The 14285-nt window shown below is 35.6% G+C and overlaps 1 protein-coding gene across 2 annotated transcripts in view; it reads left to right on the forward strand.

Annotated features, from left to right (window-relative positions):
• LOC109850056 (THUMP domain-containing protein 1 homolog) overlaps nt 1-12328 on the forward strand; it is a 24130-nt gene extending 11802 nt beyond the window's left edge. For both annotated transcript variants that reach the window (XM_020419963.1, XM_020419965.1), the window contains exons 6-7: nt 1543-1683; nt 11933-12328. In XM_020419963.1, the coding sequence (XP_020275552.1) occupies nt 1543-1683; nt 11933-12016 (225 nt within the window). In that variant the 3' untranslated portion in view covers nt 12017-12328. The remainder of the gene's footprint in view (nt 1-1542; nt 1684-11932) is intronic.

The following is a 14285-nucleotide window of genomic DNA, read 5'->3' on the forward strand; positions in this document are numbered from 1 at the left end:
TATTTAAGGACTATTGATTGCATAACAGGTTTATTGATTCACATGGTCTCAAACACATAAATGTTCTGTTTATATCATCATAAGCATAGCTGGTACAGCACGACTATCTACATCTTGCTTGTGAATTTTCATAAATAGCTTTAATATGCTTTATATCATTATGGCATCATCTAAATGAGATGGGTGCATGCTTGGATTCATAATATAACTGAATGTATGCTTGGCATGTTTGACAGTTGACAATATGCACTGGTTGTTTACTATATTCATCATTAAGAACATGTGTTGAGTAAATAATTGCTTTGACTGTCAACTGAGATTCAGTTCAGTGATAAAAAGGGTGACATTAGGGCATTAGAGGTTCCAGCTTCAAGACCATGCTATGCCTTTGCTGATGTAGGGTGGACATCTCAAGTCTAGTAAGTAGTTGAGTCCTTTAATTCATTGAAAACTTTGATTGGTTAACTTGTCACATAATAGCTCATGAATTAAGTAGCAGGAACATGGAAATGAGAAAAGGACATGACCCTGACAAGTGCAATTCCTCATGATAAAGTAGACTGCGGAGACACCTCTCAGCGTGAAAATAGAATATCTATCAATATAAGGGAGATTGTATATATACATACATAAAAAACGTCACCTCATACGAAAATTGAGATGCCTTCTTCTTCTAATATAATTGACATAACTATTATATATATGCTAAACTTTAATGTATCCTATTTTTTTCATTAACTTTGCAAAAGAAATTGGACTTCGCTCTTCAACTTTATGATAGTAGTTTATTATATGTCATATTTTATATCGATATATCTAGACTTAATATTTCTATCATACGAGTCCATAATTTGATGATCTTTTGCAGCTAAAACTTAGTCTTTGATATATCACTGAAGGTAAATATGTATCTAGAACATGTAAGATGAAGAAAGTTGTTTATGAGAAATATAGAGATATGTCCAAGAACTTTCTGAAAATTGAAAAAAAAATACAGTATTTAATTGAGGGCGGGAGAAGTGTCCGGCTCATGTCCAATGAGTCTTCAAGACCTATCAGGTCTGAAGCCTGTACTTCCTGTATTTCATGGTTTAAGATCTCATTCTACATAGCTCATGATCATGTTAGAATATGATAGTGATCTAACACTAGAATGTAGGAGTGCAATATTCATTAATCACTGTCACATAACTTATTAATTTTACTCAATCGGTTTGTTACAGGCTATGCTGTATAGAAAAATTTAGGCACTAAATAGTATAAATGATTAGTTAAATTGATCAAAATTGTTACTTATGGCTACCTGGTAACTTTTGCATACTTAAGTTATATGTTGTTTCAAATGTTAATTATTTCAGTAAGCACATGTTAGAGAAAAATCATTCTTTTAATGGTAACACATATACTTATATATTATTATTCTTACTTTAAGATTGATGATACCTTTGTTTATTTTTATATTCTGATCCTGTTTGATTTTTATAGTAGACATGCATAACAACTTCTATCTAAATTTCATTCTCTGATTCCTTGTATATGCAGTTTGCAGTACTTTATGAAGCACGTGCCAATACTGGCGTCGACAGAATGAAAATAATAAATGCAGTTGCAAAGTCTGTTCCTGAGCCCCATAAAGTGGATCTTAATAAGCCGGACAAGACTATCATAGTTCAAATTGCCAAGGTAGATGTCACATTGATCTCGTTTCTTCTTAAACACTGCACTGTTTCTACTTCTAGATAATGTTGGAAGAAAGCTAGTTATAATATGAGAGAAAGAGCTTCAAGGTTTTGAAGTTAGTTTTATGAGAGAAAGAGCTTCAAGGCTTAGAGTTCGTCTACTAATATTCTTTAGGCTATACATGAATGAGTGTAGTTGTTACAGGCTCTAGCTTACACTGACAGCTCATTTGTGAGAACTACAAGCTAGTTTTGCGTTTAGTATTTTGTGATGCTCAGTTGGTAGAATTTCTTGTTGACTAGACTATTTGGTAGAATTTCTTGTTGACTAGACTATTTTTTGGGATTTGAAACTCATATGACATTGCGTTACTGTGCATGTAACTACACTTTAGGATGTGTTTGTGAAGGAAAATACCAAATAGGAATACATCAGGTAAAGACGAATGCCCTCCAAATTAGACTTAGTGAAGGAACTATACATCTAATATGGTAAATGGATCCTGCCTAGGTTGGACGTGCTGTTTGGATTAAAACGGTGATAACCCCAAATGCAAGTGACACGCCATTATACATATCTAATCTTAGCTTGGTGTTTAGTTGATTGGCATTTTCAGTCAACTTTTTATAGTTCGAGACAGGTTCATACAGTAATTAAAACTACACAAACATATTTGGCTATCTTGCACTTGTATACATTGTTTTAAATATCCCTGACATGGCCTGATATATCCCTCGATATATCCTTTTACAGGGCTTGCTGCAACCAATATGGTCTCAAAATATCCTTTACCGCTTTTTGGCTATTTTGGGTGATATATCCCCGATATGATCAATATATCTGCTGATATGTTGACCGATATATCCTTTTATATGGTTTGTCATGAAACAATATATCGTGTTTGGCAATTTTTGGCGAGATATCATGACTTTCCCATTATATCAAATGGCATTATGGCCTAAAAAAATAGATGAAATTTTGCAATGTTGATTTGTACTTTATTTGTTTTACAAGGTTGATAAATATCCTAAACATATATTATTTACATTTTGTATGCTTAGCTTTCATTAAGTATGTTGAGATTACATTTTAGTGCATTATACTATATATGCAAACATTCGTATGACATTCCGATATTTACCACACATTCCCCATATTTCCTTAGTATATGCTATCCGATATGAATTTTGACCATCCAATATTTTCCCGATATCCGATATTTAAAACCTTGCTTGCGTATTGGACTAGAACTCCCGTAATATAACTGCATGAGATTTAGACAGCTTATAATAGAACGAGCTAAAACTCAGCATACATTTTCCTTCTGTACATGCATAATAGTGCAGCTTAAGGAGAGAAAATAAGAAACAAGGAGAGAGAAAATAGAGGAATTGGGGGAGAAAGAGATAACCAGCCCTGGGCCTTAACAAGCTCAAACTCAAATGGAAGCAATTACCCTATAATCTTTTTCGTTTTGTAGCCAACAACCACCAATATGAGCTCAAAAGTCCTATGTATGACATGACTCTATGCAATGACTAGCCTGATGAAAAGCTAGCGAAACTTACTGCCAAACATACTGTGGCGGCGGATGAGGATATTGATAGTAGTGAATATGGACTGTTGATGTTCGTTCTCTTTTATTTTTTGTGTCGGGGAAGGATTTCATTTTTTTTGGGGTATGCCTGGTCAGTGGTGTATCTTGGTTTCTTATTCCTTTCCTCTTTCTTTCTCGTGTTTTGTGATTGTGCATGTTAGGGGTGATCTCATTGGAACAATGGAAAGGAAAGGGGAAAATGAAGCAAGAGAGTGACTTTTCTTAGGATGTTGCGGAAATAGGAGAGAAAAATATTCTGATTTTCGCATTGATTAATTTAGAATTACAACCTATTATATATAGGAAAGATACAGACGTTAGAATAGGAAACTAACCAATCTATAAATCGGGAACTAACTATTCTAAATAATTCAAATCCTACAATTAAAGGGATATTGCTAACTACTCTATTTTCTAATTAATATATACATCTCGACATTCTCACTCAAGCTGAGGAATAGATGTCATCCACATAGTTGTGCAATTCCCCAGACCTCGCCTCGAACCGTTGTACAGTTCTTGCGAACTGATTCCTGATACATTTACGAACCAATTCCCTCTAATACACGAACTGGTTCCCCAAAATTGACGTATCACTTACAAGTATGTTAATTGCAAAGTCTCTTTAAGTGCACGTGCACAAAATGCAATGCAATGTGTGCAATTAAGTGAAGGAAGAGACACAATAAACTGTATGGGCCAATAATTTTACTGTAACTAAATACGTATGTTAATTAAATATAAATCGAAACCATAACCATAAAACAAGCTCCGTGAAAAAAGAATAGAACAAAAAAACAAACACCACCTAAAAACAATATTGAAGTATTTTGCGTGAAAAAATATTAAAATTCATAATTAGCTTTCTAGTTTTCTACTATATACTTTAGAAAACTTTAAGTGCACCCAAAAAAATATACAATGCACCACAAATCGAACTTGCTTACCGAAACAAACTATCCCCTAGCAAATCCAAATTTTCAAAGTGGCGAATTGCGTACCCGAATTCGTACCGTGACCCGCTACGTACCGCGTACCACATAACTATGGTCATCCATTCCCAGCATGGAAACATTATCATGAAAATTAGAGCTGTTCAGTCCCTCTGTCAAAACATTTGCGAGCTGGTATCGTGATGGAACATGAGACATGCATACTAGTCCCTCTTCTAGCTTCTTCCTAATAAAATGGCTATCAATCTCAACGTGTTCGTCCTATCATGGTGTATAGGATTATGAGCAATATTGATAGCTGATTTATTGCTACAATAGAGCTTCATAGGTCCTTCCCACTTGACTTTCAAGTCGCCTAGAATAATCTTCAGCCACAACATCTCATACAGACATTGAGCAATTGCTCTAAATTATGATTCAGCAGATGATCTAACCACAACATGCTATTTTTTTTCTCCTCCAAGTTAGAAGAGTACCTCCAAGAAAAGTACTGTAACCAGTGGTTGATCTTCTATTAACTATAGCTCCTCCATAGTCAACATCTGTATAAACTTTAAGAGAGATTCTCCTGTCTTTTGAACATGATTCCTTTTCCTGGTTTTCCTTTCAAATAATGCAACACTCTATAAGTAGCTTGTAGATGTGACTTTCTCGGATCATGCATGAATTGGCTGATCACACTCACAGAATATGTTATGTCTAGTCAAGTATGAGCAAGGTAAATGAGTATGTCTACTAACCTCTGGTACATCTTTTTACCAACGAGTGGTTCTTCCTTGGCTTCTCCAAGTTTCTGGTTTGCTTCTATTGGCGTAGTTACTGGTTTACACCCGAGCTTCCCTGTCTCATTCAATAGGTCAATTACATACTTCTGTTGGGATATGAAAACCCCCCTTTTTGAGTATGCCACTTCAATACCTAGGAAGTACTTCAATCTCCCAAGCTCCTTTATCTGAATTCTTTGATCAGCCGGTGCTTTAATTCTAGTTTTCCCTTTTCATTATTTCCAATTACTATGATGTCATCAACATATGCTAGAAGTGCAGTCACCCCCTTGCATCCGAGTGCTTTATGAAAAGAGTATGATCACCTTGATTTTGTCGATATCCAGAGTCTTTCGTGACTTTAGTGAATCTTCCAACCCATGCCCTGGGGGATTGTTTTAGTCCATAAAGAGCCTTCTTTAACCTACAAACTTTGTTTCTTGCATCTTCTTCAAAGCCTGGAGGGATGTCCATGTAAATTTCTTCATCTAAGACTCCATGAAGAAAAACTTTCTTGACATCATAATGTAGGAGTTGCCAATCAAAGTGAGCTGCCAATGATAATAGAATCCTTAGGGTATTCATTTTTGCCACAGGAGCAAAAGGCTCCTGATAGTCTACTTCATAAGTCAGAGTGTATCCTTTGGCTACCAACCTCGTTTTGTACCTTTCAAGTGACATATTTCGGTGTGAAAATCCACTTACAACCGACTATGTTTTTCCCTCTTGGCGTATCAACAAATTTCGAGGTTTGATTCTTTTCTAATGCAACCATTTTCTCTCTTATGACATTCCTCCATTCTTTACTTGACAATGTCTCAGACACGGTAGTGGGAATAAAAATGGTGTTTAAACCGGCAATGAATTTTTCGTGGTTTGGTGATAAGCTTTTAAGAGAAACAAAGCGGGACAATGGGTATAAAGGCTTTTTTGTACATTCTCTACTATCTTTTCTAACGGTTATGGGAAGGTCAGAATCATCTGTGGATGGCTCAACTGCTTGTGTATTGAAAGGAGGGTCAGATCTTACCGTGGAATCATCACCAGAGACCGGGTTGTATTCGTAAACTTGTTGCGAGTCCTGAACAGTTCTTTCAGAGTATACCTGTGAAAATCTTGGATCATTATGAATAACACGAACTGACACTTGAGATGGGACATTAGTTTTTTCAGAATTGTTTTCTAGGACATGATCAGGATTTGGGATGGTTGTGTTGGACACTACTAGACTAGGAGCTGATGATGGTGTATTTATAGCACGGAGAGGTAGATCAAGATTAGAAATATCACAACTGCTATCTTCTAGCATTGATGGAATGTCCCCTGAAGATATGACTTGATGAAATAAGGCTTTTTTTTTCTGTGAATGTCACATCAGCTGAAATGTAAAATTTTTCTCGTAAGAGGATTATAGCACTTATGTCCTTTTTATGTAGAAGAGTAACCAAGAAAGATGCTTATTTGCTCGGGGATCTAACTTCCCTCTTTGGTGGCTGTGAATGTGCACAAAAGTTGTACATCCGAACACTCTAGGAATGAGACCATTGGAACTTTGAAAATCTAGATAAAAGGTATTAAGAACCTCTATGGGGCTTTTGTTGGCTAACACTCGAGAAGGCAATCTGTTTATCATACGGGTGACAGTGATGACATCTTCCCCCAATAGGTTTTACGAACATTTCCCTAGAAGAGTAAAGCCCTAGTTGTGTTAAGTACATGCTCATTTTTCCTCTTAGCTATCCTATTCTTTTGAGGTGTATTGACACAAGAAGAGTCGTGAATAATTCCTTGTTTTTTGGAAGTAGGGTGACAACGTCTGGTTACAGAATTTCCTAGCATTGTCTGACCGAAAATGTTTGATTTTAACCCCAAATTGATTGTGAATCATGGAAAGAAAATTAGGGATAACAATGCTAACATCTGATTTTTGTTTGAGTAAATACAGATATAACCCTAGTACAATCATTAATCAAAGAAACCATTGAGCTCTAGAGACATTTGAGACAGGAGAGGGACCCCATATATCATTATGGATTAAATGAAAAGGCATAGAACTTCTTTTATTATTGATAGGAAAAGATACATGAGTGCGCTTTGCTAACTCACAAACTTCACAATGAAAAACCGAAATGTCTAATCCTTCAAACAAATGAGGAAACATGGTTTTTAGAACTATAAATGCAGGATGACCTAGACGAAGGTGGTAAAGCCATATGACATCCTTATTGGAAGAACTAAAAATGACACAAACAAATTACTCATAATGCTCCGAGAAGATTCAAGGTGATAGAGACCATTTCTTTTCTTAGCCAATCCAATCTTCCTCCCTCACTCCTGATCCTGAAACACACAATAGGAAGAGAAAAAAAGTTACATAACATTTAAGGTTACGAGTGAGTTTATGGATTGACACGAGGTTGTTTGAGAGCTTTGGCACATGAAGCAAAATTTTAAGAATAAGAGATGGTGTAATACAGATATGCCCTAGGCCATAGCTAAAGAACCATTTGCCACGACAATCTTTCTATTACTAGGACAAGGGGTATAAGTATGAAAAAATTGGGAAGAGTGCGTCATATGGTCTGTGGCACCTGAGTCAATGACCCAAGAATTGACATAAAACTTGTCTGAGATATTCATGCAAATAGGGGTAAAAATTTATCTAAGAGGGCTAAAGAACATGATCCAGAAGGTTTTTCAATGGATCCCAGCAAAATTTTTAATTTTTCTATCTCCTCACTATTGAATCCTCTCTTATCTATGTTGTCTTCTTCTTTGGGCTGCTCTATCAAGTGTGCTTGGGATGGAAACCTTGGTTGAAACTTTTGCTGTCCTCCATAGTTTCTCCATTCATGGCTTGGGGGCTTACCATTTAATTTCTAGCACCTTTTTTTCGTATGTCTCGGCTTCTTGCAGTAGGTGCACCACATGTTGTCTTTATTTTCCTTCCACTGATTGTCTTTTCCATAGTTCTTATTATTTTTTACTCCCTCCGGTTGATCTCCCTTTATTGTTAAGGCTGACCCTTCTATGGTTGGAGACTCAAGCATTACATCCTTTCAACTCTCTTATGCTCTAATCAAAAGAGATTGCCTCTTCTAAGATACGGAGTTCCTCCTTGCCAATAATCTGTATTTGAACCTGATCAAACTCAGGATTTAATCCAGCCAAAGAATCATACACACGATCTTTTTCAATAAAGTTTTTCAGAGGTGCAGCATCATCGGCACCCTTTATGTCAAATAGCGGTAATGATCGAGTTCATGCCACATGTTTTACAAAAGATTAGGGTATTCTGTCACTGTTTTGTTCTCATGTTTAGTAGCTCATGTTTTGATCTTTAACTCATATACTCTTGCTGCATCTCGGTCCTTTAAGTAGGTATGATGGATAAAATCTCATATTTCTTTGGCAGTGACAAGAAACATGCAAGTGACACTGATTGTTGGGTCCATAGAATCTCACAACCACGACATAATCATTGAGTCCTCTTCATCCCAAGCTCCGAATATTGGATCACGTTTATCTGGGCTGGCCCAACAAGATGACTTAATCTTCCCTTGCCTTTTAGGTATGTGCGGACAAATTGAGACAACTTGGGGTAGTTTTTTCCATTAAGTAGTAGGCCCTAATATTTTGTAGATCGCCAGTTTTCTAGGTGGAGTTCGCTTCTTCGGATAAGGATGTTTCGAAGGTAGACATTGTTTTGGGAAAAAAGGATGAATCACAACAATAAAGGATGTGATAAAGAAGATGGAAAAAATCACAGCAATGAAGGCTGTGAAAGAACGATTATCGGAAAAAATCGAAGGAAGAAAAGAAAAATTACAACGACGAAAGCTGTAAAAAAATCAGATCAAGAACCCTAGGGCTTTGATACCATGTTGCGGAAATAGGAGAGAAAAATATTCTAATTTTCTCATTGATTAATTCAAAATTACAGCCTATTATATATAAAAAAGATACATGCGCTAGAATAGGAAACTAAACAATTTATAAATCAGGAAACTAACTATTCTAAATATATTTAAATCCCACAATTAAAGGGATATTGCTAACTACTCTATTTTCTAATTAATATATACATCTCGACAGAGTTGTATCCCCAATATTGGATGATTTAAGTGTGACCCGTACAATCCAAGTTCTGGTATAACAACCTATAAGTGGAAGTCATCTTGTTGTTTATGGTAATAGGGACACGAGGATGCACGCATTTGACTAGTATCAGAGCTATAAACTTACATATGCGCCAGATTTTGGTCACTATTGCTTGTCATAGTGGTGTGCATCGCTTTAATATTTTTAATTGTGAAAGTTTAAAATGCATCCTAAATGGATTTCTTCTTTTTTAACTTGTTATTTTTGTTACTGACGAGGGTATTTGGGCCTATTACAACATCCACCCCAGCACACACCACCCAATCATAAAGAAAATTCCCCTAGAGACCAACCATAGTGGATGGTGGGATAAAATTCAGGACCAATTGCTTGGAGACAATTGTCTTCATCTCATCTTCCCACTCTGTGTCTTTTGATTTCTATATTGTATTGGTTGTGAAAGTAGTTATTAACACTTTGTGTATGTGAAATCAGTTCCGGATTATTAACCTATCTTGTTTTGGAAAAACAGGAAACATTGTGAGTCCTATAAACATTTCTTGACACTTTCCTGAACTATCTCTAGTCGCATCAAAAACTACTTTGACTTCGTGTTTTGCTGGATGGCAATTTTTAGAAATTTTGGTCACCATTACCATGACCAACATTTTATTTATATTTTGATCTTAAATCAACATAAATGATTAAACATATATTAAGGATACATTTTTGAGAAACATATATTAAGGATACGTATCTGTACTATGCGTATCTCTGTTATTTGTGTGATTGTGTGCTTATTAAGAAAATATATAGGTAAATGTTATATTCAATATAACCTTCTGTTTTTATCTAGTTTCAAAGATAATTCTTTTTCTTCCAAAACTTATTTCTAGCAATTTTATAGAGATTTCAGATTTATCTTGAAGCTTTAGGATTGATGCATATGAACTAAGGATATTATGCATAAATTCATGTACATGTATACATATGTATATACACATTTATATCTTTTGTGTAGGTATTCGGAGAATACCTGTGTCACATATCATATCCTGCATTTGTGTCCTATGTTACAACTGTGACTTTGAAATTGTGAACTGAAGGTCTGTCACAAACATAAGGTGCATGAACACTTATCAGTAATGTTTCTTTCTGAAAATTTTCTACATGTATAATTCCATCATATACATGTAGATATTATAGGGTTGTGGATTATGTTGATGATTCAAAGAGCTTCGTCTTCTGTATCTGCATGCTATATCAGGTCTGTATTTGGGCATGGGTATCATGCATGTTAAGGGCAGTCGTCAAGGATGGGAATTAATTCATAAGTTACTAGTTTAACTGCTCATTTGTTCTCCGAGGATGGTAATCTTATCACCTCATTGGCATATCCAAACCGACTACATAAAAGCCTGCTAAACATCTATTTGATGACCTCCTTACCATTTTTGTGCTTGACTGCTTGATTTTTGGTTGGAAACCCTTAAAATCTTACCATGCCTCCATATTTATGTTGGACTATTTGCAATCCTTATGAATTGAGCTAAGCTTATGCAGAAAACTGATTTTGTCATATAATTGCTTGAGTGGAAGTCCACGTAAAATATTGAAATGTAAAGATGTTTTTTCTTGTAATTTCGTTGAAATCATAATAAGGACGCGGAATACGGATTACTTTTTCTCTCTTTTATGGGAATCAAAGTATTTATGTGGCTGAACTATAATGACGCGTTGGAAGATGACAGATATATTGGTAATAGGTTCTCAAACTCCTTTTTTTTTCTTTTAACTTTCGGCATCTCCTACATGGACCCATACAATTCTTACCAGCAAACTTCTGTTAGAGTACCAGCTCTGCTGGGTGTACGTCGCTTGGGTTATGTTTTTGTAGTGGTATGATGAAGGTGCATATGTAGTATAATAAATATAGTTTAATAAATATATAATTTGTGGGCATGCTAAATGGACTCAAAACCATTTATTTGACAGAAGAAGAAATGAGATATCTTTTTCGACCTCCTATTAGAGAAGAGAATGATAACATATGCAAAAACAAGATCAGATGTCCAGAGATTATCTAGTTCTTCGGATTTTTTGTACGTGTTTGAAAATAAAATTAGAAGTAGAGGATACAGTGAAAATTAGAGTGCATCGATAGATAAGTTCAGAAGTTTAGAATAATGCATATCTAGTGTAAATGTCAAATAGAAGTCTGCCTAGGCATATATATCCAGAAGGAGACCATACATAACTTTTGAGAATTTGATTTCACGTAATGTACGCATGTATGCAAATATGCCCATGGTATATATCAACAAAGTAAAACTTTGATGGCTCTGTATTTGTTTTTTGTTGAAGTCAGTATCTCTGAGTGCTTACAATCAGGTATTTCCCAATGGAATTTGTTCCCATTCCTTCAAACATGCCAGTGGTTTCAATGAATAATAAGACGAGCCATTTGGAAAAAAGCGTTCTGTTGCCTATTCTTTCGCCGCTAAATATCCTTTTACATAGTTCTATGTATATGCTTTTGCTAGATTTCTCTAATAAACACACATTTTAGATTTGTGACTGGCTCCATATTCTGGTTCTTGATCCGTGCTTGAATCTTGCTTTTATAAGCAGATATATGTCTGTGTATAGTATGTACTATGTACTTCATATGTGGTATGTATGATTTACCAGAACTTCTGTAGTTACTGAATCATCAGAAAGTTATTATATATTATGTCATATTATCAGCAACAAGCAAAACTGAGTTTTGGATAGTCTTTTTCTATCGTTGCTATCTATTGTTCAAGACACGATTAGACATGTATGCTTTTTTACAGACAATTTGCTTGGTGGGGGTAGCTGAAAGGTATAAAGAGCTCTCCAAGTACAATCTGAGGCAGCTGACAGCGCCACAACAATAGCTACCTCAAACTGTGGAGGACCCGATACATGGAAGTGTTTTCTTGTTCAGAGATCCACTCGTAAAAGCATTGCAGGTTTGATTATGACAAATTAGTTCAGGTATTTGTGTGTAATGTGTTTTTCAAGAAGTATGTTTAGTAGAGAAAACCTTTTCAAATTAGTATCCACTATCTATATTGGGGTCTAGGAAGGAATGCTCGTCGCTAAAATTTGTTTCTAGTTTTACCTGTATGAATTTCGTATTGCAAATTTGAATAATCTCTGATCATATATTAGTATAAAGCAGCATTTGTGCTTCTCTCTTGGACGGATGAATCTTATATTTGCTTTGCTTATAAAACCTTTCATTTTCTTATTGTTTTCATCACTCAATCCCAGCTAACGCCTCAAAAACTATTTTGTCCAAAGTGTTGTCTCATGACATGTGCCGGGTTGCAGATATATGTTGTTATCTTGTCGGATTGTTAATGAAATTGCTGCCTCTTTTTCTTATTTTCTTTCTTTTATTTTTTTCCCTTGGAAACCATCCGATTAGTTTGAGATTATCTCAATTTTAGTAGTGATGTCAAATATAGTTTTCGAATTTGGAATTCTGAAGCCTCCAAAGAATAAAAGTTTGAAAATGATCCAAATATTTCCATTCGCTTACCATTCTGTTAGTTGTATCTCTAAGCTGATATGCTACCTATTTATTAGCATAAGAGCTATAGCGATTGAATCTAAAGCATTTGGCTGTGTTTGGGGACTCCACAGAACAACGTTGGTCCAAAATCTTGTTTTTAGTTTGTCAACTAGTTCTTTTGTGGATCAACTCTTGTACGGTTTGACCCTGACCTTATTAATAAAAAAAAATCAGTCCAGACTAAGTCCTGTTTTGAAGTTGCCCCACAAACACCCAAGCTTCACAACTAAATCGCATCTGACCTACAATTAGGTGGAAAGAGCAACGCAAACTCTTGGCATAAAAAAATTTAGGGCGGTTATGCGGACATTAGTTGGGAGGATATCTGTCAGAAGCTGATTCTTCAAGTAGTGAAGCTGATGCTCATACGCACCAAATTCTTTAAAATATAACATCGAATATCTGAATAGATTAATGTAGCGCTAGACCTTTCAGTATCTTTCAGCCTCGTGTTATATAAGCTGAAAGATTCGAGTTCAAGCTTGTCTTGCCATTGAAATTATCCCAAGCTTTACCTACTCAAATTATCTACAACGCTTCCATGTCTTAGTTGTTCAAAGGCTGACAGCAGCCTCTAAACAATTAACGAAGTAAGATAATATTAAATAGCGGATACTTATGTTTGAATTTAGCAAACTCGATATAATTTTAAGTTAGTGTCTCATTTCACCCAGATAAGAATCAGCCATGCATATTGTTGAATTTTAGCCAAACAGAAGATGTTTAAATACAATAATAACTCGCAAAGGATATCTAACAAATGGTGGCTGTTGAGTTCCTGATACTGATTTGTTCTAGAAAATTGCTTTGACAATCGACTTTAATAACTCCAACTTGTGTATAAAGAGAGCTTGCTGTATTACTATATTCCCCCCTTGATAATAACATAATAAAGATATAAAAGTTGGAACCAAGATTACCTTTTCAAAATATCTACAGGATACATATGTTAGTGCTGCCTGTGGGCGATTGGATCCAGATTAAGCAGTCCCTACAGTTTCCCACTTAAGAGCTTATGGGCTCTTTAGTGCATGAAGAAGAATAAAGTTATCCGCTTTGTTCCATTTTTGGTGAATTAACTCTACATTATTCTTAATTTCTTATGCTTATTTTATTTCAGACCCCACCTTAAAAGAATTTTAACTTCAGAAAAGAATGTTGCTTTTGTTTCCTTCATTCCTCTTTAAGTGGACGGGCCAGTTTGAGAGTTGAAGTTGAGATATCCTCCTCCTCCTCTAGGAGTTTATGAGCGTGCGCATAGCTCTTGCAATCTGATACAAAATAGAGCTTGGACAAACAAAATAGAACAGCTCTCAATTGATGTATTGTCAAACTGCACCCAAAGCTTTGTACATATCCCTAATCATTATAGAAACTATTCAACTTATATCAATCCCCATGCATAAAAACCCAAAATCAATCACACCTGTACGAGTCGTGTATCTATTATAACTTCACGATCAAAATCTTCCTATCTTACCAGCACAACACACTTCTTCATCCCCCTCCTCATCCTCCCTACACTCCTTAGCCACCCACCAAACCCTCAAGCTCCCATCAAACCCCCCACTGTACAACACAAACCC

This window comes from Asparagus officinalis, chromosome 7 (assembly GCF_001876935.1).
Source record: "Asparagus officinalis chromosome 7, Aspof.V1, whole genome shotgun sequence".
Taxonomy (NCBI): domain Eukaryota; kingdom Viridiplantae; phylum Streptophyta; class Magnoliopsida; order Asparagales; family Asparagaceae; genus Asparagus; species Asparagus officinalis.